General features: G+C 36.0%; 1 protein-coding gene across 9 annotated transcripts in view; it reads right to left on the reverse strand.

Moving 5' to 3' along the window:
• TCF12 (transcription factor 12) overlaps positions 1-24601 on the reverse strand; it is a 175839-nt gene that overhangs the window by 47565 nt on the left and 103673 nt on the right. For all 9 annotated transcript variants that reach the window (XM_075505937.1, XM_075505935.1, XM_075505940.1 and 6 more), the window contains exons 8-9: positions 9511-9646; positions 6355-6407 (exon numbers count right to left, since the gene is read on the reverse strand). In XM_075505937.1, coding sequence (XP_075362052.1) covers positions 6355-6407; positions 9511-9646 — 189 coding nt within the window. The remainder of the gene's footprint in view (positions 1-6354; positions 6408-9510; positions 9647-24601) is intronic.

A 24601-nucleotide genomic window follows, 5' to 3' on the forward strand; every position in this document is an offset into this window, starting at 1 on the left:
AAACCTGAAGTGAATTAGCAAGGCTGTGTACTGAAAGTCACAGAAGACTACTTGATATACAAATCTTTTCACATCAGCTCAACACGGCCAAGAAAATTTATTCGAAAAATTAAAAAGTGATTAAGGGGTCCCTCTGCTGGTCCAACCTTAGTATCATTTAACTTTTATTTCATTACTGAAGTACAGTGCATTTTTCACTTTCTCCCCTCACCAGCACCATGCAGCTACACCTGCACTTGTGTGATCTCCCTGTAGGTGGCTCCATAGCCAAAACCTGAGCCCGGCCTCGGACATCAACGCACACACACTTTTTGAATACATTAAATAATGCAGTATCAGAGAAGTTTAGAAGATTGCATGTCAAAATAAAGAGAGCTAATTGTGCCTCAGCATATATTTCCTTGCATCTCTCCCCTTCCTCTGTACTCCAGCTTGCTGCTCGGAAAAACTATTTTGCAAATGAAGCTGTGCGAGCTATCAAAAGCCAAACGAGCCGATCCTTCTGCCATTCACAGTTAGGAATCCATCTACTACTTCCCTACAGAAAGAAAAAACGCTAACAACTAATCCTAGCTATCAGTGCAAATGGTATGAAATCCCATAACTAAATCTCCAAGACTGTACAACTTGCTTTCTTTGCAAGTCTTGACATCATGAGAAACTCTGTGGCACTAAAACAAGAGATAATTTAATTCAATTTCTTTGCTTCAGTGTGTAAATACACATCTTCATCTGAAATTTCATTTAAAGATTATGCAGTGCATTAATTTCAGTACCATTCTTTTGAAAAAGCAATCATTTTTGTATTGCCCATTTCTGACAAACGGCACAGTCACAGGCAAAGCAACCTGCCCAACATTTGGGCTGAGCAAGCAACTGAAAGGAAACATCTCGGTTCAACAGCACATAAAAGTCTAGCAACACAACGTTGCTCACTACTTTCCCAGCTGACTTCAGGGATTATAAAAGCCTTCCCACCAAAACCACAAGTATTATCAAGCAAAAGATATCAAGAAATAGTCTTCAAAAAAAGCTTTTATCCTTATCTATTGTTATAAAACACCACACTAATTTATGGTAATGGACATGTTAATCTTTGAGGTAAAGCAGAAGTTGCAGCAATTCGATATAATTTTTCCCTACATTACACAAACTGCAATTCAGTCATGTTATTTTTTCAGATAACCGTTTTAGAACTATGCACAGATTTAAGGTTCTTTCATGCAGATCTACACTCTAATTTAAGAGCATCTAATATGCTCATTTTGATATGTTGTGAAAACTTCAAAAATAAAGTATCTCCACTAAATCCAAACACAGAGAAATAATTTATCATTATATATCCCTCTATATGTATATGCAGGATTTTCACAGAGAAGATCTCTCAGTTAAGCAACCTCACAAAGTTCGCCACTGTCAGATGCCAGGATAGTTAGTTTGGGAAAATGATCTGATTGCAATAAAAAAAGATGCTATTAAGAGAGGGTTACTTAAGTACCTTCATCCTAATTCAGTGAGAACTCCATCTGAACTCTCACAGCAGGACTTCGCAATGGACTGCTTAGTTGTTTAATGACAGCTAAATGTTCTCGTATAGCAAAGAGCGGGTGGGACGCTGTAATCTGAGGTTACTGCTGTTTCTACAGATAGATTTCAAATAAAGGGCATGTTGAAAAAAACGACAATAATCTAACCAGAAAACCAGGTCTTTTTCTTAAAAAGCATAAAATCTCAAAGAAATACTTTTACTTGGTTTGTAACACAATTTAGGGGTTGGATGTTTTATATATTTGCTTTTTGTTCAAGCTCACAGATGAACACGGTACTTAAAACGGAGTATAGAGCAAGTCCCTAAAAACTTTATCCCTTGAATCAGGTGACCAAAGAACAAGCATAAAGCAGAAGAAGGGAAGCCAGAAGACTGAGTCATGAGGAAGAAATCGCAAGTTCTGTGTTGCATTATCCATAAGGATTTATTTGCTCTGTTTTGTTATTTAAAATTGCCTTCTAAAACACAGCACAGCATCAGAGGCAAGAGTTAGGCGAGTTACTGCTGTCTTTGAGAGTGTTGGATACTAAAGATGAGTGACAGTTGAATGTATCACTTGACTGCGCAAGGCAATTCAGAACAGCTCTGAACAAACTAAACGCTGCTTTTTACATTTTTACACCATTTCTGGCCAGTGGGAACAAATCTTACCAAAAAAAAAAAAAAGTCCCACTAGAAAGTCAGTTAAACACAACATCACAGTCAGTAAAAAAAAAAATCACACCAAGTATCTATCCAGGACGCTCCAAAGTTTTTATTCAGAGCCACAGACTTCCTAAAAGTATTTCCAGGATGTTGCTTTACACCAGGCTACTTCAATACACATTGAACTTGCTAATGTTGAGGATAATTCTCTAAAGACAGTCCACTCAGCATGGTGAATGTTATATTATTTTTAATACAATCTAAACATTAAAGTCTCAAAAACTGGGTTTCAGATAAACATTCAGAGGACTGGATCCTTTCCACTCCACCACTTCAAATAATCTCCTTTTACCCTTCAGGAGGGGTGGAGGAAGGAGGGAGCACAGAAGGGAGCACAGAGTAAGATCTATTATTTTTCTTCTGGTACCATTGGTACCTTTACAAGACATCTCTTGATATATATTTCTCAAGCTTGGTCTTAAAAGACTAGCATGATACCAGAAAGAAAAATACCTTAAATGTTTGGGAGGTAGTTCTACGCATGCCAACCAAGTTTTCTCTAGCTTTACTTCATAAAGAATTCTTGCAATAAATCAGCACCCATGGACTATACGCATACTATAGAGGGTGATATATGAGGAACCCCTATAATCAAGCTATAAATTTTCTTAAATGTATTGAAAAATGTAATGAGTTTGAATTTAGAAAGAGATCTCTGGTATTAGAAAATATTAATTTGACAATCTCTTATTAAGTAAGTGGCAATCTAAAGTTTAATATTAACTGATAGGTACCATGGAAAGCCTAAAACACTCAAAACAGTTATTAGAAATGGCACTACACAGAAAGCAATCAGATATTTGTGCCTGTGTGTCACAGCTGATTTTCTGTTAACAAAAATCAACAGACATGATGTATTTCAGGTTATTTCTCTGGTACGAGACTAATTAAATGGCAAAAGAATGATGATAGATATTCACACTATTTTTCTTAGAATTATGACCTCATGATAGCTACTGATTATGGTACTAATCATAAATATTAGTTTGAAATATTTTCTGACTACACATGTAAATAGTATGTTTCAGCTCATAGCCCATCCATAATTAGATGGCAATCTCCCTGTGTATTTCCAAGTGAGCCTTACTTTTCTTCCTTCTCCCTCTGCGGACTGAACAGCTCTTTGAAAACCCTGACACTCTGCCTTTCCTAACTCGGCCCCGCCGATTAGTTACAACTGGTTTCAAGTCACATGATGTTATTAGTTTCTTGGCTTATTTAAGCCAACTCCTACAATCAGAAAAATTCTCAGAAATACAATCTCTGAGGATAATGTAACTCACTGAACAGTATTTTCCCCCCCGCTATAATATAAATGGCACATCATAATCTTTCTGTTCACTCAAGCCTGGCTTGAGCTAACAGTGAGAAAAAAGAAACCACTGATTTTTTAGTTTCTATCCTCCCCATAAGGCTTTAAATTTAGTAGTTGTAGTTTAACATAAATGCTTGCATGTCAACATTCCAAATGTTTTGGGCAATGACTCACCACTTAGCAACTTACGACAGGAAAACGTAAAAATGCATTTTCCTGATGCATTTAATTTTTACAGTAAAAGGACAAGTTCAGATTGAGTTGCATTCCAGAAAGTAACAATTCATTAGCACTTTTCTCTGCAAGTATTTTTACTTTAGGCCCTGATAAGAACACATGAAGATAGATAAACCTCAAAGCAAGTAATTTCAGAAAATACCATACAAATCAAAGAGAAAAAGAAACAAACAAGAGGAAGATTTTTTTTTTTAAATATCATCATGTCTTAGAAGATTGTTATTAAATTACAGTTATCTAGGAAATTAAATTACTGTTGAGTATCTGTTGACATGGTAGCTCTATACTGACACAAAAACATTACAGAAAACAATCTTTTAGCAACTGAAAAATTAAAAAAATACAGATTTGCACAATAACATTAAATATAACCTTTCTTGTGACTTTCAATATTATAATTAAAGTTCTCTGCACTACCTATTAGCTAAATCAATTTTTATCTTTCCCACAATACATTCTGACTTCTTACCAACTTATATTTAAAATAAAGACAACACTTACATAATTATCTACTCAATTTAAATTTCCTATGACGCTCAGTGAAATTTAGTTTTGTGTCATCTTCCAAACACATAATATCTCATATCACTTTTTTTTTTGTAAGATGTCATTTTACTTCAAGGCTCTATTCAGCGCTGAAAGCACTGAAATACAGAGAAACAGTACTTAAAAATTGCAGCATCACAATCATTGATTATTCACAGTAACTGCACTTTATTGCGCAGATTGGTACAATGTTAATACAAATAAAATTTATCAGCATTTTGTTCTTTCCACTCTTCTCACAGAAGAAGAATTAAATGAAAATCATTTGAAAAATACTGCTTCTTAAAATTAAAGCCTGGTAAGAGAAACGAGAGAAATTTTTCATTTGCTAAAATGATCTCTTTACCTGGCTGACGCTACTAAATATTAAACATGTAACGTAAGCTTTATTACTCACCTAGAATTACAGTAATAAATTACATGAAAATTGCACTGCTATGTGTTTTAGCTTCTCTGACATTTTACATTTATTTTTGTTAATCTAGCAGAAATCATCTGCTAGACTGTAAAGCCACCCTATATAACACGCAACTGTTAAAATGTAAATTGCCAAACTATTTTTAGCTGCTGCTGGGGGGGGGGCGGGGGGAGAAGAAGAATATTCCTGGCCTCGGGAATAATGATTTGAGGCATTGTGTTCATTTTGTTTATCAAGCAGCTATTCAGCCTCTAGTGGGGCCCAAGTGCTTATGCAAGCAAAAGCTTTTAAGAGTGCCTGCAGCTGCAATCCTGGCTTCCAGGTAGGCTGCAGGTTCAGAGCACAGCTGCCCCAGGCTATCTATACTATCTCAGCTCCATCTGGAAGTACGGTTAAAACAGGATTTCAGATCCCGGTTTCTGTATATAACACCATGAGCAGGGGGAGGGAGAAGGGAAAGAGAGGGAGGAGACAACAGGGGAGATGCAAGGACTAGAAGACACCATCCGTACTTCAGACTCAATACAAAATAAAAAGATCAGACCCATTTTGCTCCCACTATATTACTGTTGCCTGTGCAGTATGTTCTATTCAGCCTATCCGGCTTTGAGTTATGACTCATCCAAGTGCACCTGCGCCCATGTGTTAAGTACTGCCAAATAAAAGCCCAACATCCATTTACACAACAAAGAGATGTACCCCGCAAGGCAGCGGAGCTTCCCCCTCCCCTCCTGTTTGTTCTGAGCAGGGGAAAAAATAATTCTGTCCTTCACTTCACTGGGGATTTTTCACTTCACGTGGATTTTTAAATGCAGATTCGTTTATAAACAATTTTCTTCCTTTTAAGAATAAAGCATATTTAATACCACAAAACACCCCTATAGCATTAGATTATCATAGCCATTAATGATTTTTCCACCAAAACCCTTCCAACCTTTTTCATCAAAGCCCTTTATTCTCGAAGGATAAATTTTCAAGCAAAGAGGGATCAACAAACTAGTTGCTTGAAAGCTTTCCTGATGCTAGACTGAAGTTAGGAAAGGCTTAATGAAGGCTTTAAAATCCACCAGGGCTTCACAATGAACATCTGACTCAGTGATTTATGCATATTAATAACCTCAGTCCTACTGAGGCAAGCTGAGCTGTACATGTCCTCCGAATCTTAATGTCTTCAGCTCCACTGGGATTATTACAAATGTAAATTTCTAAGATTCTCAGCTATTAATCTCTGTCTGTCCTCCTGTTCAGCAACATAATGACTAATTAAACATCAAAAGACCTGTACAGGAGATCTTCTTTGACAGCTCCTGGCCCAGCTCTCTTCCCAAGAGAGGAATTCAAATGACAGGGACAAGTGGGTAGGAGCATATGAGCAAGCTACAAATCACTGCTATGAAATCTAAAAATTCCACATCAAATGTGTGTTTAGTCCTCCAGAACCACTCCCAATTACCTAGCCTAGCTGTTCATGTCCAGTGGATAGCCTTACTAATGCTAAAGTTAAGTAATTTGTATGTACGTCAGGTAAAGAGAGCGCAATTTGAGCCCGATTTGTTTACTCTAAGTAAAAAATGTTGTACTTACAGAAGAAGGCAAACCAGGGGGCACCTTTCTTACTTTCTTTGTCTGTAGAGGATCTGTACATAGAAAAACAACGTTTCATCAAGTATCTACATGATAGATGAAAAAGAATAAATAGCTATGCTATACAGTTTTTTCTTTCCACGATGGATTTCTTATTTTCCAATTTCATGCATTTTTTATTCTGTGCCAACAAAATTTGTCTTTCACATCAATACAGGAATGTGCTTAAATGTGTAACATACTGATGTTCTTCTCCAAAATAAAGCTTTGCTAAGTAATTTCTTTAAATTCTTTCCATAAGGAAAGCAGTTATTCCTAAGAACACTAACACTGAAGGGTACACTGATGCCCTTATATGCTTGCTAAGAAACAAAGTAAGATTTTGAGATATATAAGGAGGAAAATGGGACTGATTAGCGAGAGAAATGCTTTCCCTTTCTGCACTTCAGAATAAAGATAGAACTATCAAAAAGGAATTTATGACATGTTAAAGTATGATTTATACTCTAAAAATACTAACATGATGTAAATTTCTATAGCTTTTAGACTATACCAAGGTTGTAAATAAACAGCAGATCTAATGACCTAATTACTTAAGTAATAAAGGCAATACAACTCAAATTTGCATGTAATTGTAAAGTTGGAAGCATGATATCTGCTTCCTTCTACCAATAATTATTGTAATATCACAAAAGTAACCAGCAGTTTCACTAACTAAATCCAAGAATCTGAACCAGTTTAGTCAGCTGCTAATAAAATTAATCTGAACAGTATGCATGCAAATTAGACGTTAACATGTTCTGAAGAGAAGTATCTGGCAAGATTACCAGCTCTACAGTTGACTGATTGAGTCTTCAATTAAAATAACAAAATTCCTACCTTTCCATTTTCATTCAGAACATTTAATCACAATTTTATTATACAATATGACAAGATAAAGGTGAGATAAGGTGAGAATATCTGCTGGATACCTTTACTCTGATCATTCCCCATACGGCACATTCAAAAAGAAAATAAAAGGACTTCTGGAAGAGATACTTACACTGCACTCAAAGTGTCACCTGGGAGGGAACACTGGTTTCAATGAACTTTAGTAGCAAATTTAAAGAGAGTTTGTTAAAATCCTGGTCAGGCAACTCCTTTTTGGGCATAAAATGGCCATAATTCAACTTGGCTTTAATTTCTTAGGCAACAGTTTTGTAACATTTAACTAGTCCATTAAAAACAAGATAAATATTTCAGACATACTTTCTCAAGCCATTGGAAACAAGACTTGAGATAAAAGTGCACTTCCTTTTCCTGACATTTCTGGAAAAACATTTCCATAAATTTGTAGCCACCACCTGCCATGTTCCGGGTTACAGTCCCCCAAATCCAGCCATGACAGAAAGAGGAATATCGTGCTGTTACTAGTTTGAACAGTACTACTCTAAAAACACCACACTTAAGCTTCATTTTTTTCAATTTAATAATATCTGGAACTTACCAACCTCTATTAATATCATCTGGAACTTAACAACCTCTATATAGTTTGCACAAGACACTAACTTAATCACATATTGAAGTATAACATAGAAATCAGACAATCTTGTTTAGGACTCAATCTCAAGGACTGCTTCATACCATAACCTTTCTGCCTACATCAGTATCATTCTCTGTCCAGCACTCAAAGTCATGCTCTAACAGCCCCCCCCGTTACTCAAAACCATAGCAGGCTACTCTTATAGTAGCTTCTCACTAAAACCAATTCAATGGGGGCTAAAACAATAATAATAACAACAATAACAACAACAACAACAATACCCAACTCTTTTCTATTACAATTCCAAGCGGCAAACAATTTCACTGAACCTTCCTCAGATTGTTCCTCTTCTGAAACAGATATGAAGAACTGTTTCAGATTTGATTCTCATATTCTGAGGAACATGAATACTTACAAAAATATTTGTAAAGAAAGACAACCTCAGATTAAATGGCGGTTGTCTTCACAACAGGTTAAAAAGTTATATAAAAAAAATGGTGTTTTAAAATACATACATATATACACGCACACATATATAGGTAAAGTTCCAAAGTCATATTTTTGTAATTAAAGATTTAAAAAACAATTTCAAGCATGTTCAGGACTATTTTAATGCCCAAGGAGTTTGCAGTTCTAGTTAATACTAAAGTTACTTCAAGAAACAATTTGCATTTGATGAAATGCTATTTTGCGTGAAGTATGGTTTAAGTCATGTGGTTCCAACAAACAAGATCTTATTATGGAATTGAAGTGTTATACCGAATGAGGGGCATTAAAACTCCAAACATAACTAGAGTAATCCTAATGACATAACATGCTAACATTGAAATATGGTAGCTTTTAAACTAAAATATCAGGTTACAGTCTCTCTTTTTATACCAAAAAGAAATTTTTAAAACTTGCACACCCAATTATTTGCGATAGTCTTATAGCAGAAACGATAGAACAGCTGGCTCATTCTTTATTCCCTAATTCAATAGAAAGTCTTTAGAGCTATGAAATATTACCACTGACTATGACCGAGTAGGAAAATTCCATTTATCTCTAAGTAACTCCAGAATAAAATATTAATACTGTCATAGGATTATAACAGTTTTTAAGCAAGTTCTTGCCTGCATATTTTGCAAGGTACTTTGATTTTAAGATAAGCTACTAGTCTCCAATTGGTAAGAACTTTAAAGGCATGTTGAACCAATTACAATGAACTATATATTGTCCTGAATAAAGTTACTTTTAGCATATAAAAGGATAATTGTTCCCCCTTTGTGTCTTTCCCCTACTAAATAATGGTAATGACCTCAAGGTCAGGTATTTCCAGGAGTTAATGATGGCATGGGTTAAGGGCACTCAGCTGGTCATCAGCTCCTATCCATCTGTCATTATTGCTTTTGCAATTAAGGGTTTTATTGAAGTTTCGTGTTTGTTTTATAAGCAATACTGACCAGTGTTGAATCCAAACTAGCATGTCAAAGAAAATGTTAATAATTCCAGTTTATCTCTTATATAGCTGTTTGCTATAATTTGAATTGCTCAGTACAGAGCAATCTCCAGTATATAAAATGAACTGTCAAAGAAAATAAAATCTGCAGAAATGCATCATGAACAAAAGTTTAAAAACTGTCTGTATTACTCACCAAGAGCTGGTGAGTCATGAAGTGGTCTTCGGCGTTGATTTGTGCCAGAAAATGGGTAGTAGGGTGTTCCAGGTTTTCCTGAGGATGACAGCTGACCTGGACTTCCAAGCCCCATATCTGACCGAAGCAGACTAGACTGCAAAATATACAGAGAAAAGTAAAATTAAGCTCTATAACAATTCAGCTGTTAATATACCAGGCTGACAAACTATTAACCAAACGTACTGCTCTTGGCATTTATAGGAATTTACTGGGCTTTCAGTGAAGGTCTTAAGAGTTCAAAAAAAATGTTGACTTTTTAAAATTGGTATTCAGAGAATATACTATAGCATAATTCAGAAAGGCAGAGCAAGTTTGGCTGTGAGCCTCCAAAAAAACATAACCATTTCAGTTTAAAACATCTGAAAGAATCAATTCATACTTAAATTCTAAACAAAAATCATAATACTTTGTTTAGTTTGCAATGTAACACCTCTTCTATTACACAATATAAACATAATTGATAAAAACTGCTAAGAGTTTATAGTGTGACATTAGGTTTTAGCACATACTTAGAAATCCAGACTTGTATTACAGTCATAAAAACATGGAATAATTGTCCAAAAAAGAAAAAAAATCAAACGCAGACAAAAGAGATAACAGATTAGATTAATGCACAGAACATAAAAAATTATGACATTTTAAAAACTTCAAACCAACAACATAGTTGAACCCTACCCTTTTTGTTCCCTTTTCATGTAGTAAATACAAAAACATTCAAAACACTTAACAAGTGCATTATATGTTGTTTGGCCTCACGTTATTTGGATTTCTTCTGTGAAACCAAAATGAATGTTGGTGATTTACGAGAACATAGTTTTTCCATGGTTGATACTATGCTTAGCCTTGTTCTTGTCTGAAAATCCCCAGACTTGGAGTGAAACCCACAGAACTGTTTGTACAGAAAACATAATGCTACCAGGCAGTAAAAATGCATTCACATTCACCGCTGCTTCACTCCTGGCTGTTGCATACAGCTTTCCTCATACAGCAGCATCCATTCTGTGTTACACATAGATAAAGACACTTTGCTTTTAATATCTGCAAGATCAGACAGTGTTTTAAGATCACCATGGAACCAGGAGCCTTCAGAAACAAGTGATTTGATTTCTTCATACTTGGTCATTACGTCCTGCAGTCTTTCCATTATAGAGAGGGTAAAGCACAGCTGTCGGATGGCAGGACAACAGTTATGTTTCGCCTACACTCAAACTGCACTAACATTTCAATTATCAGATGATGCTAAGACAGAAACTGCTGACTGGATTAACTTTTATACCAAAACAAACTTGAGGTACCACCTAGTTGAAGCTTTTCCTTCAGCCCCACCGCTCCCAAGCCAACTTTCCTCCTCCCCCCAAACCGCTCTCAGCGACAAAGTCCACGCACACCCGTGGGTTCCAGAGGCTGTCAAACAAGCATGCTTGCAGACTGGATCATGGCAGGAACCATTCTAGCGCTGTTGCCTTCTAGGGCTACAGCAGCCCACCGGAATACGTGCAGAGGCCATTGCTCCTGGCTCTTCTCACCTCTTCTTCTAAGGCCTGAATACCCTAATTCATAAATAAATGTATTTTTTTGATTACATTATATCATTCAAGCTGGTTCTTTTGGTGTGATGACTTGTGAAAGGTGAGGCTAACTCACATGGCTCTCAGTAAGGTTCTAAATCTCTTCTAACTTGCAGTGCACTGGGATTAGCAGAAAATCTAGAGTTCGTCTAAAATTACAGACTATATATTAAAAAAAAAGCAATAACCTCAAGTGCGTTTTTCCAGATAAAAGGTTTTGCATCGTATCACTACTGAAATGTCCATCTTTTACTGGTCTGATGACTAATTTGAGCATGAAAAATCTTGTATTGTAATTGAGAAGAGTGGGATGTGAAAGAGTCACCCCGTTACAAACTAAAGGAGGGCCCAGAAGTGTGTTAACTACTGCTTACAAATCTCTCACACAGTTTGAAGAACAAAGTTAATAATGATTAAAAATGTTAAGGCATAAAGTTTCCCCTCAACTCAATTTTTTCATTCTTATTCTTACAATAAAACAGTATTTAAATTAGAATTGTTAATATAAAACTCACATTGAAATGAGATACCCTTATAAGGAGTGAGGTGATCTTTAAACAAAGTATACAGAAAATACGGGGGGGAGGGGCAAATCTGCTCCTAGACTGTTTCAAGATTTGCTAATTTTGCCTTGACAAACAGTTAAGAGTTTATTGTTTTGCAGAAAACATTATGATCATCAGAATGTCTGGCTTACATAGTGTAAGTCCAAATTTAGCAAAGATGCTATACTAAAAATTTATTAGAGTTTTAGTGGTGAACACTGTTCAGGAAACCCGGGCAACGTTTTGTGAAAAGCAGTTCCTCCAAACCAACACTGTCCAAAAGAAGATATGAAACCAGCTCTGCACTTGGCCCAAGACTTAACCTTCAGCCCAAGAATACCCAGGACTGAAGGAAAACTTCTTTACATAGCCCATGGGGAAAGGGAAGAAGTATTGTGATAGTTGTCATTTCAAGTAGCTGAAGCAAAGTCCCACTCACAGAATGCCAGAACCACTGAGGCTGGCAGGGCCCTCTGGAGATCGCCTAGTCCAGCCCCTGCTTGCTCAGAGCAGCTGACAAACACAATTAGGAACTACGTCCCATTCACGTTAAAGACAACCCTCCCCGCTCCCCGCCATAATCTCCTTCTGATCATTGGCAGTGATTTTGGAAATGCAACAGGATCCATACAGATGCCTCCAAAAAAAAAGGGGTGGCAGGGTTCTTAGTTCCTCTGTTCCTCTATTCACTAAGGGGAAGGCGGGGGAGAAGATGACACAGACACACCAAAAAAAACCAAACCAAAACAAAAAACATCCCACAAAACACACCAGTAAAAACTCTTAAATTCACTTCTACCAAGCCATTCCAAAAGGCATGTGTCTATATCTTTTCCAGACTTAACCTCCAACCTTTACCTCATGACATTTGCCACCCTTGCTTTTGTCCTAAGCATTCCAGTTCTTCACATTTTCATCGGACTCTGCATTTCAAAACAGCATGGCTACTACAACAACATAAAGTAAGTGTGTATATATAATATAATACAAACCCAATAAATCTGAAGCTATGCAACACACTCTAAAGAAGTTTTCTGATCTGTATTGTGTTTGGGTAAAAATTTTTTTATTTAAAAAAAAAAAAAGGAAGGGGAAAAAAAACCCAAAACACACAACCCTCTTCTACCATTCCCACAATCACATGAAGCATCTGTTTAAAATTTTATAATTGTTCCTCAGTCTTCCAAAATAAAATAAAAATAGATGTCATTAGTTCAGCTTATTGATTTTTCTGCCTGTCTGAACCAATTGAGAAGCAATATTGATTAGGACTGATCCTTTCCTAAGGGCATCTGATAAAGAAAGGAATACAAAAATACCACTGAGGATAGCAAAAAAGCTTTGTATTATCAGCACCAAGCTTCTCCTGACTAAGTGCCCGAGGTCCCTGCACAGAGGCAGATCGCTTACACACGTAGTTCATAGCATTCTCCACAGAGAATGTTCACGCTCACTCCGAACCTCATCTGCCAAGCACAGATCCAATTACTAAAGAATAATCAATGACTGGTTATTCTCCTGAACACTGCCGAGTCCAGTCTGCATTACCATTATAAATAAATAGGCATCACCCTTAGAAATTTGCCTCTCTGGATTTTATAAGGCATATTTCCAGCTTCAAAATAAACAAGAATTTATTTAAAGCAGTATTTTACCTAAGAAATGTGTGTTCAATAACCAACCTAAAAAAAAGGAAAGAAAACAAAATAAAAAAGGCTTTTATTACAATGAACTAAGAACACAGCAAGCTTGATTCCAAAGAGAACAGAGAAAAAGACATAAATACGACTGCTTTACTTTTCAAAATGTATCCCTTTCAGCAAAACCAAGAAACAGTTTTGACAGCCTCAGGGGAAATGGCATGGCCTGACCCAAAAAATAAAGGCTTTTACAAGGGCCACTATCTAGACAAATGCTTTAAAGGAGTCCTTTTCCTAAAAAGTATTCTCATAAAAATGAAATTCAGGGGAGTCATCTATTCAAACATCGCAAAGGTGAGGTGGGGGGAAAAGGATCCTATCTACATATGGAGGTGGGGTGGTGTATTTATGCACCTTTGTCACAGAAAACAAGTAACTTTGTATTGCAGCTGCACTTATGTGCATGCAAAGTTAGCTTCCATTCAAACTAACAAGCTAATCAACCATATGCTTATATCAAAATGGTATGCCTGAGATAAAAAAAGCTCCTTACTCAACATATTTTAAAATGGTTTTTAAATTGATTCTTTCAAAGAATTTGAGCATAAAAGTAAGAAAGTTTGACTACTTTGGAAGTTTTCTTTTCCCCAGCCCAACTCTACGAATCTTTAGAATCCTGAAGATACAATTTGATGCCAAAATACTGCTCTGCCTTCAATGAACTTCTAGGACACCGGCCAGCAGAATTCTAATATGTTGGTAAACACTTCTTTGATTTTCTTTCTTTGATATAAAAAAAGAAATGTGGACAAGTAAAGGCCTACAGATGTCCTTATGTAATATTCCTTGCAGCTCTCAAACATTTGGGCTATACGTAGATAGGAAAGCCAAGCTATCCTGCAAAATACATGAACATTTTTAACAAACGCAATCCATACACTACACTATCGTATATAAGATTTTACCTTTCCAAAAATGTATTTATTATAGGCAGTTAGCCTTGTGCTTTTTGGTCTAAATCTCGTTCACATTCATTTTTTAAATGCAAACGTATTCGCAAACACTTTAAGAACTCAGATTTTCCTAGTGTACCATCGCCAACCTATGCAATAGTTCCACCCAAATACAACTGTGTGCCCTTACATTATTCATTATTTTCTATCAAAAGAATAATATGGTTGAGAATAAAAGCATTAGCCCATTATATGCAACTGATTATGACAGGGCCATTGTGCTGGCATAATAAGGCAGGCTGCTTTGGCGGTGAAATGAGAGCTGCAACTCACCAACTGCAACTTAGATCTTGAAACTGCCCCCCTTTTCCCCCAGTAAAGTAGTCAACTGATTTTATTTTTCCTAGTTTTTTTGCATTAGCTTCCTTTTGAAAAAGTTCATGCTTTGAGTCCCAGTAGTCAGGCTGTCCCTATTTAAGGCAGGAAAACTGTCTAAAGTTTTTTTGGGTTTTTTGTTTGTTTTTTAAAACTTAAGTGTTTAGTTAAAATTGGGAGCTTAGATACATTATTTTGTAAAAGTAAAGTAACACAACAGCACTCATCAATCAAAGCCCTCCATTATCCTGCCACATAGTTGTAGACAAACTCACTTGGCATTTCTCCATTTCTCAGAATTACGTAGAGCAGATAGTAAGTGCATTCCTTGCCTTACTATAAACTTGAAATGCTGCCCTGGGTAGAGCAAAAGTTTCACATACATGTCCTTTTATTCAGTAAGCCATTTGGTTGACTTAAAGCATGTACATAATGTGTCTTAATATTTCACATGTCTTGCCTTATAGACAAACCTGACAATTTGCATGAGCTAGTTTGAAAGAACGTAACAAAATGGAGAAGTCAAACTCTGCTGAACTTGCAAAATCCCCCAGCTGTGTATGTTGTTACTGTGATTCCAAAGGAAAACCTAGCACAAAATTAAAACATTAAAAAAATAATTGCTCTGTGAGACACTAGTACAGTACAGAGATTTGGGCTGGAAAAAGACCGTTCACCTGAGTTCCACGTAATGCAGTTTAAGCCAAAAATATAACCAAGATATAAAGTGTTGAATTTCACTTTACTCAAGTCTCCAATCTTTGGAAACTATAATGAATATGCACTCCAAAACAGGAGCTGAATTTGGAAAAACACTGACATATGATGTAAATTCATTTTAAATTTAAATTCTAGAGATATGTTTGCAATTATCAGCATGTTGTTAAAGAATCTCATCCTGAGAATATCATCAAATAGTAATGTGAAATACAGTGTTACCATTTTGAGAACAAAGGGACCCTGAATGAGTAATCAATAGCAACTGGCAGAAAATGAGGCATTAATTATGATCCTCTCTAGTGTTTTGTCTCAAACAAGGTTTCATTAAATATATTGTGCTAACCTGTACATCTTCAAGCCATTACCAATAGCTTTGATCAGATACATTTTTGGTCTGTTTCAGGAGGAAGAACATATCAGAATTAAAAAAACAAAACAACATCTAAGTGTTATATGATAACTTGAGCATTTTTTCTTGATCAATTTAAAGGAAATCAGGAGTTGCTAATAAAACATCTCAGGAGAGGATCCTCTAACAACATGCTGATAATTGCAAACATATTCCTCATTTTAAAAAAATACTCAGAGCTTATAATCTCAATGTAGTCTCTTGAAAATTTAATTATCATCTCCTATACCTAAAGTATCATGCAGGTTTGAGAAGATAATGACAGTCATCCATCAACTGCATCCTGCCAGTGTAATCAGGCTAATCTAGCTCACTGGAGTAAAAAACAGCTACCTAGGGTACTAAATACTGAAGTGATGCAACATCATAAACAAAATAACAGACATTTAGTTTTACTGTCTTCCCAATTAATGTTAACACTGAAAAATATCAAGGTATTGAGATATTCTCTTTTTACACCAAAGCTTTTCTGGATCACTGTGAGCTGCTTAGTCAATGTCTATACCTAAGCAGAATCTGCTACTATGGATAATTCTGTTTATGTGTAAATATACAGTAAATATACTGAGACTGAGCACAGGGACAGAGGAGGGAGAAGGAAGAAGTTTATTCAGAATTCCAGATACGCTTTTTTAAGCAGTGGGAGGAGTAAAGATTAAATGTGAAGGGAAGGAAACATTTTGTATTCCTTCTGCATCTAAATGGCTTTAAAGCACCCGATTAATACAAATATTTTGAATAAGTCCCTTCCTTCTCTTTTACAATAGTAGCTTCCCTGCACTGATACCGCATATTGGCAAGACTACAAATTCTGTTTTACGCTTCTGAAAGCGGCACCCTGCTGATGTTGGTGTCCAATCCCTGAGGTTATGCTGGCTCAGCTTGTCTTCGCTCATCCCCTCCGGGCAAGGTGTTTTTGTGTTGCTGACTGAATTCTAGGAAGGCATTACTAAGCATTGTGATTACAGGTCAGGCTCCCCTCCCTTTGCCTTTGAATCTTTTCACTACATTATGAAAACAGTAATTTGAACAGCTTCCTTACTGTGATTATACAAAAGCAGAAGGTTTGTGGAGAACTGCAAAATGTCAGAAGAGAAGCAGCTGAGGGGTTATTCATGTACTTTTTAATTTTTTGGTACCAGTCTTCCTGCTTTTCTCTATGATTACAAGATACAAGCATGAGAAGTCAACATTATAATAAAAGATTTTATGCTGAATCTTATTTACAGAAGTCAGACTATAAAGGATATTATAAAGCTCAAACTATCCTTGCATCTGTTTCTCCCTCTGCATCTTCAGCAAAATGATTTCAAAAGATTTCAGACCATTAGTAGAATGTTTCATGTATATGGTATGGAAGTTGTGCATCTCCTCTCCCACACAACCGAGAGAAAATATCTCACTCGCTCTAAGCACCAAGTCACAACATGCATAACATAATGAGGGTTCAAAAACTATCATTAATATAGCAACCAGATAGTTGTTAGGTCCTCCAGTAACATGGAGGACCCATATATTTTCACATACAATCAAGTGAAAGCTAAGGCAAATACTAGGGTCCTAGTAAATGGGTACACAAGCCCAGTATATATCTTGGGCTACAATCTCCTCCCCTTAATAAATGTTATCCTTCTCTCCCTGTGCCATCAGGAGCACTATGACCTTGAAAAGCACTCCACAACACAACTGAAACCAATGCAAGTTGGATGGTTTAGTTCCACGGAAGAGGAATCGAAGTGGCAAATTTGCCTTGTGCTTCTTTCCATCCACTGACTATCTGCTCAACCTACAGTCTCTCCTAGCCCATCCCAGGCAGCAAATGCTAAGTAACAGGTTGCTTACATCACTCTTATCTCCCCCTTCCCAATTCTACTCAGGGCCTGTGTTCATCCTGAGAGCAGTAATCTGTGCAGATGCAAAGTTTGGGAAGGGACTTTATCTCCCTGTGAAGTAAGAAAGGTAGGTAAATGGGGGCTCAACATACTAGAGTAGTTACAGACAAAAGGAATAAACACTTCAGGGAAATCCAAAGGTCAATCCAGCTCATTCAAACAGGCAGTTATGGCTGGGAAAAGAGAACTGAGCTAATCTTTTCTGCATCCTGCAATAATACCATACATTTGTAATTGAGAAGTACCCAGCTCTGAGGCAGTAAGATTAGCTGGAGACAAATAGTAATTGGCTAAAGAAATTGTATCTGCACTCCATGGTATAACAGGCTTTTTACTTCCTTATGCAGCAGTATGTAAGATTATATATATATATATTTACAGGATATTCATTACCTTAAATACAATCAAACACAATCAAAAATTAAAAGGAGGCAAGAAAATTTGCCAACCCTAAACAGTGTGAGAAAGAGAAGGGCAAAGACAAGTAACAGTTCGTCTGCTAAAGACATTCAAAATGACTCCTTGCAGAACTGCTCTCCTTTTATAAATAGCATCCCTCCCCCAACTATAGCTAATTCCTAACACCTGCTACCCGCTTCATTGGGGGGGATGTCTTCCCTGATTAACTTCAGGTGGTCACCTCCAGCTCTGGAAAAAGAAGTCTAGCCTGTGCCCAGTACATTTTTACTTTCTAAAAAGGTTCTGCAGGCTCCTTATCTGCTGAGAGACAGGAGATATTTTCCCAATAGCACAATAAGTAATTCACTTCTAATAAATCATAATCAAGAGAAAGTTAATATTGCTTGATTTTACTTGAGAAGTAAAATGAAGCAAAATAAACTCAAGCTTGGACATTCCATCTGCCCTTAAACTGTATATCCCTCTCCCCATTCCAACCTTTTAAGACAGTATCAGCTGGCAGAATCCAGAGTCACTGCTTCAGTTAACATTGTGTCAGCCTTTCCTTCAGAAGCCGCATTTCTTAGAGATTGATAGCTCAGCTGTAAAAATCTGCTTTGGGGAGACACCTGATATCAAAGGTGTCAGAGAAGAGGAGATTAAAAAGAGAAAATTTACAAAATAAAATCAGTTTGTCAGCTTTAAAGTTATATTGGCATTAAAAACCCCACACATGTACAAGCCTTAAAATTTTTATACTGCCATAACTCAGTATTACTTGGATTTAAATAGACATTGTTCTCCATACTGTTTCTAAGACTATGTGAGAAAGGAAGAAAAGCAACTGGTGCCACTGCTTGTAGTCTTCCCAAGGCCCCACAGATAAGAAAGGTCCAGAATATCATGTATTTTTCTGCCTCACTGGAAAGATCCATCTGAAGCATCTTCAAACATACTGCCAGCAGTGAGCAGAAGAGCTTTCTTGTTGCTGTTTAATAGATACATTAGTTAAAACAAACAAACAAAAACAAAAAAATCCCCACAAACAACAAAAACAAACACCTTGTGGGTCCATAGCTGATGCAATCTGACATAATTTATTACCAAAGTGAATTCTAAAAATTTTTTTAAAACTACAAAATGGTAGCCCCTCTATAGCACCTATGCTTTTTTATAATTAGCATGTTTAAAGTATGCATATTTTTCCTTATTGTACACAATTACATTGAAGTGTATATTCCATATGTATTTTTTATTATTATTTTTTAAAAGATCTAATTTCAAAACAAAAAAGAAGCCTGAAGGTGTCCGAGACACACTAGCTACAAGGTTTAGCCTAACATTCTCCAGAGACAATTATCCATACTCTAGCATCCTTTTGCCACAATATTAGTTCCTCTACTGTCTACCACCTAGGTGTGGTCTAAATATGCCTATTTTAAAACATTCCTGAGACAAGCTATTTACATTTTTCTGTTAATTTAAACCCTTTCATTAGTTCCCCCCCCTTTTAAAATCTTTTCAATAACACTACAGCATCATAGGAGCAGATGGCACATCCTCAACACAGAGTAACTATCTAATTATTTCTCTCAAGGAAGCCAAGTAGGGATAGAAGTCTTGGAGACAAGCAATAAAAAAAGTTTCAGGATATGAACACAATTCCTACAGGAAGAAATGAAAACTGCAGAACTCTGAATGTGTACGAGAGGGCTTGCATGTGCAAACTTCAGACATACCTCAGGTTACCCAAGAAGAAACTATGAAGCACTCACTGGCCCTACAAAGAAACACCCAAGATATTTGTTCTGCACAGTTGTCCATTACTTCTTCCATCTTCCAGCAAGACATCTAGTGCTCACTATTCTTTGACATATAATGCCACAGTAAAGCATGTTAGTAGTGGTCTAGTATTAAGGTAATGAATTATTAAAAACATAGCAAAGCATCCTAGGAGCAACTGCAGAAACATGCTGCCATGCTGCTATTTGGGGGCTACACCTGCAGATCGAGAAAGACTTGTTTGGAAGCTTTCATACACATTTAAAGAACAACTACATTTTAAAACACGATATGCTACAAATACCTTTTTTTTTTCTTTGGCTCACACATTTTAAGTAACATCTCAGCTGTCAGATACCACTAAAACACTGCTCTATCCCACTATTCACAATCACTCATTTCTCTTTCACTCTTGCCACTTCCAAGTTTTTTGTTCTTACAAAACATGTATTTCAAATTATAGTTTTCATACTGTTCTTTGCTTTTCTGTTTTTGTCAGTAAATCTCATTTCTGTTTCCCACATATATTTTTATACACTCTTACCTCCTAACGTTCACATTTTTGCCTGTATGCTTATTCTTCCAGCTGTTTAATGTTACCTGATGCTTTACAAAAAAAAAAATTAGTTCATCTTCTCCATTATAATATATACATATCTTACAATTATATAGTTTATGAACATATTAAAAATACTTTTAAGTTGGTGCTATTCAGTTATATTAATTTTTCTCTATGCAGCAAGCTGGTATCTACATCCTACTATGGATACTTGTTTTCACTCTTGCTTGCATATTCCTCACCAGTAACACAAAAAAGTTGCCATTTTTGCCTACGCACAATATGAGCGAGCTTTTATGTTCTCCCTAGACAACTCAAATTTCTGGAGTTCTACTCTTATTACACTTCTTCAAGCTGTGAGATAGCTGTTAGAGAGAGTGTGCTCTGAGATACTACTTTCCCCAGCATTGCAGGATTGTTCTTTAGATTTGCATTCTGCTCAAACTGCTTTAAAGTCTTTCTAAATTCGAAAGAGGCAAATTACTGACTATGCAAAGGCAAAGTAACATACACTTGCAAACAGTTCTTTTGCCAAAGTGATCATCTGTTAAATTGCCCAAGAAATTGGTGCTAAAGGCATTTTTTTTTGTTTATTTCAAAGTTCTTACAGTGTGTTTGTTAAGAAGCAACTTAAATTTTTTTTCCACAAAAATAAAACAAACCTTTTAGTCTGTGAAGGGTGTAACACCTAATAAACACAGTTTTTCAATGCTTGTAAATTTATTCTTTAATACATTGCTAAATTTGCAAACAACAAGATGCAGACCTTTAAAGTTCCACATTAAATTGTAAAGAAAGCTGTCTTAAGTCAATAAACAAAGAAGGGTCACAAATTTTTAGTAGAAACCCAAGAGTATGCATTCCAGTTGCTCAATACCCCTACTGTATTAAATTCTGTAATATTTTTCAGCACAATGGAATCAGGCATATACAAATCTAGCTTTCTCTGACCGGTACCCAGATGAGGAGAATGTTTCTATGTTGAATCATAGCAAAGGTGGAAGATGGATGAGTTTGTTCCAACTTCCTTTACCAATCAGTGAGAAGTAAGGTAATTTTTTCTCCAAGGTACTACCCAAGTAACAGCATACATTTAGAGTAATTTAAGAAACACAAAACGTGCTCTGAAGATGCACAAAGGCCACTACATCTGTCTTAATATTCTAGTGAAGCATATATTTTTTTTCCTGATAAAGAAGAAATTGGTAAATCCTGTAAAGTTGTCTGAAATTATGTCTTAATATGTTTACTTGAAGTATATTCCCATAAGGAGCACTAAGTATGGTGCTAATGTGCATAAAATGTTACTGTCATACTGCAAAATTCAGGCTAATTTAATAATGCCTGATGTGCCTTACATCATGTTGCAATGATGCAATAATATGCTGCTAAATGAGTCACCTCACATTAGCTTCACAGCAATAGCAGAGCTGATGGCTATTGAAGGGAAAATGGTGTTGCAGTATTACTGGAAACATTGACCAGCTTTCTATTGGAATTTTTTTCTTCATCCAAAAAATACAGATTCTGAAGCAGCCTTATTTATTACCAATATGCACAAAGCTTAAATAATAATAGCAGCAGAAACGAGTTAAAAATCTATCTGCCACTACTAAATAAAATATGTATAGTATATACAATATCATATAAATTCATGTGCTCTCTATGTAGTACTATATATTTCATACTGCCTGAAACATAGTTGCATATGTATATATCATGTACTATATATAGTATATATTTTATGCAGTATTTTATATATATAATTTTACATAGACTAAGTGAAATCTATTTAGTAAATATAATCCATAGCTCCTTCCAGCATTCACGTATTCTACAGATTTATCAATTAAACTTTTTTCTAAATGGTTTTTATAACATTTAAAGTGTCCCATCATCATATAGAACATATAGATTAGAGAGTTAGAAAAATAAAGTAAATTAAGATACGTCTCTTTATAGAAAGGTTACACTTTAAACAAAAACTGGTGAATGCCTCTCTAATTCTTGCCTAACATCCATTACATTTAGCACTCGATCTTATCTCCTTTCTTGCACTTGGGATAGTATGCAGACTTGAAATTATTATGAAGAAAAGGTAAATGTGTTAGATAACACATGTCAAAAAATCCATAATGTCTATTTTTCATGCATGATTGTTTAGAATTAAAACAGAACATTAAGGGGACAGTCACAAATAATTTACTATCCTCAGCTTAGTGATGCCAGTGAGGAGAGACAGACTTTACCAGGCACATGAGAGCAGGCACTGTTAGGCTAAAGGAGCATCCCCCCTTTCTCCACCAATTAGCTGGGGCACTTACAGGCTCAGGGGAATAAAGTTAGCTTCTGTGAAGACCCACAGAAACAATTAGAAGAATTAGTCTAACAGCTACACATGTATTGCACATTTATCTCAATTTCACTTTGAAAATAGTGCCGATTCCTGGCTTTCTTAGAGCTCAGACCTGTCAAAGCAATGTGCAGTGACAGCTGGGTACCTTTTTGATGATATTGGAAATGGGGGTCATGCATTCAATATCTGAAGTCTAATCTCGTTTCTTTTACATAAGCTACAGTTTTCACTGTTAAATTACATGAATGTAAAGAAACCCCTTTTTATTACAAGAAGCTTTCTGAAAACTTAATCTATATCTGGTTTAAGATTTGTGAAAAGATGCCCTTCCCAAATCTGCAATTACACAGCCAACAGGAATGGTGGAATCCCACACAAAAATCACAAACGACACCCACCCCCCACCCCAATTTGAAGACACAAATCAACACGTTGTGTCAAGCCATGTAGCACTGCATTTCATTCTGATAGCAAAATATAGTTTTTACATTTCTTCTAAAAGCTGTCAATTCTTTGTCCAGATAAAGTTTTTGACATCCATCTAAAACAGCTCTGCATAAGCCTCAATTTGTCATCTCTCCCATCCACTTAGAGTCTATATACTCTATGAAACATCAGAGAGAAACAAAAGGCACTAAGAGGTGGAAAGGTGCAGAATATAGTGAAGGCCTGTCAGAAGGAGAAAGAGTATGCAGTAAAGTACAAATAAAGCCAAAAAAGGAAGAGGATTCAGAACTTGATTGCAAAGCACTAGATAAGCACAGGTTTTAATGTAGCACACAAACATACACCATTAACCTTATTAACACTAAACCACATAAAAAACACAACTTAAGACAAATGCAACTACCTTATTCAACACTGTTATTTGCATGAATGGGCACAGTGCAAAGTGCTATACTCTAGGATTCTCCTTTTTGGCTTGCTTAAAACACCTGATGGAAATAAAACCTGAAAGTATGCACTTTCTGTTTGGTAAAATATTAATAAATTAGGCATATTTACATTCTTGTGACTAAATGTTATACCTGAATCGCATTTCTTTACCTAAGTTGCTTAGATTTTTAAGCTACATTGAAAATCAATCACACTTAAAACTCCTACAGCCTAAATATAAAGCCTGCAGGTAGCTAACAGTCCATACAAATCACTGCTTAGATCATTTTCAGTAAAGGGTGAGAAGTGATAGTAAGTCTGAAGCATTTCAGTTTACAGTGGTCTTGAAAATTTTCATTCCAGCCCTCTGTAAACTTAATAGGAAGTAAAAATTAAAACTCATCACACATCCACACCAGGTTATTAATACCATTTACACCAATGACATATGGAAAGAACTTTGATAAGAGAAGAACAGGTTAGAGAGTATTTGGAGAAGTTAGGTATTTTCAATTCATCTGTACCCAACAAGATGCTCGGAAGACTGGCTCTTGACATTCTTGCAATTTCAAAAACGTTAGCCACTGTCTTTGAAAACTCATGGTTTGGACAGAATGCAGAGACTAAAAAAAGAACAGGGTTGATTTGTTTGTTTCAGGGAAGAACAAAAGCAGTGGCTTGTAAATCCTCAACAATTTAAATTTCATTTTTGGAAGAATACTGGAAGAAATAGACTGCAAATGCCAGAAGATAACAAAGAAGTGATATGGATTCAGCTGGAATAAACTATGTAAAAGCAATCTCACTTCCTTCTCCAACAGCATAAGAGGTGTTTTAATAAGGCTTTTACTACTTTCACATTTCACAGGTGAAGTAAGGAACCAAGGACAACTAAAACTGCTGCTGAATACAGAGCATAGCTGTTTACGGTAGCTGGGAGTTCACGATCAACACTGGGTGAATGTATTAACTGAG

The sequence above is a fragment of the Mycteria americana genome, chromosome 6 (genome assembly GCF_035582795.1).
Source record: "Mycteria americana isolate JAX WOST 10 ecotype Jacksonville Zoo and Gardens chromosome 6, USCA_MyAme_1.0, whole genome shotgun sequence".
Taxonomy (NCBI): Eukaryota; Metazoa; Chordata; class Aves; order Ciconiiformes; family Ciconiidae; genus Mycteria; species Mycteria americana.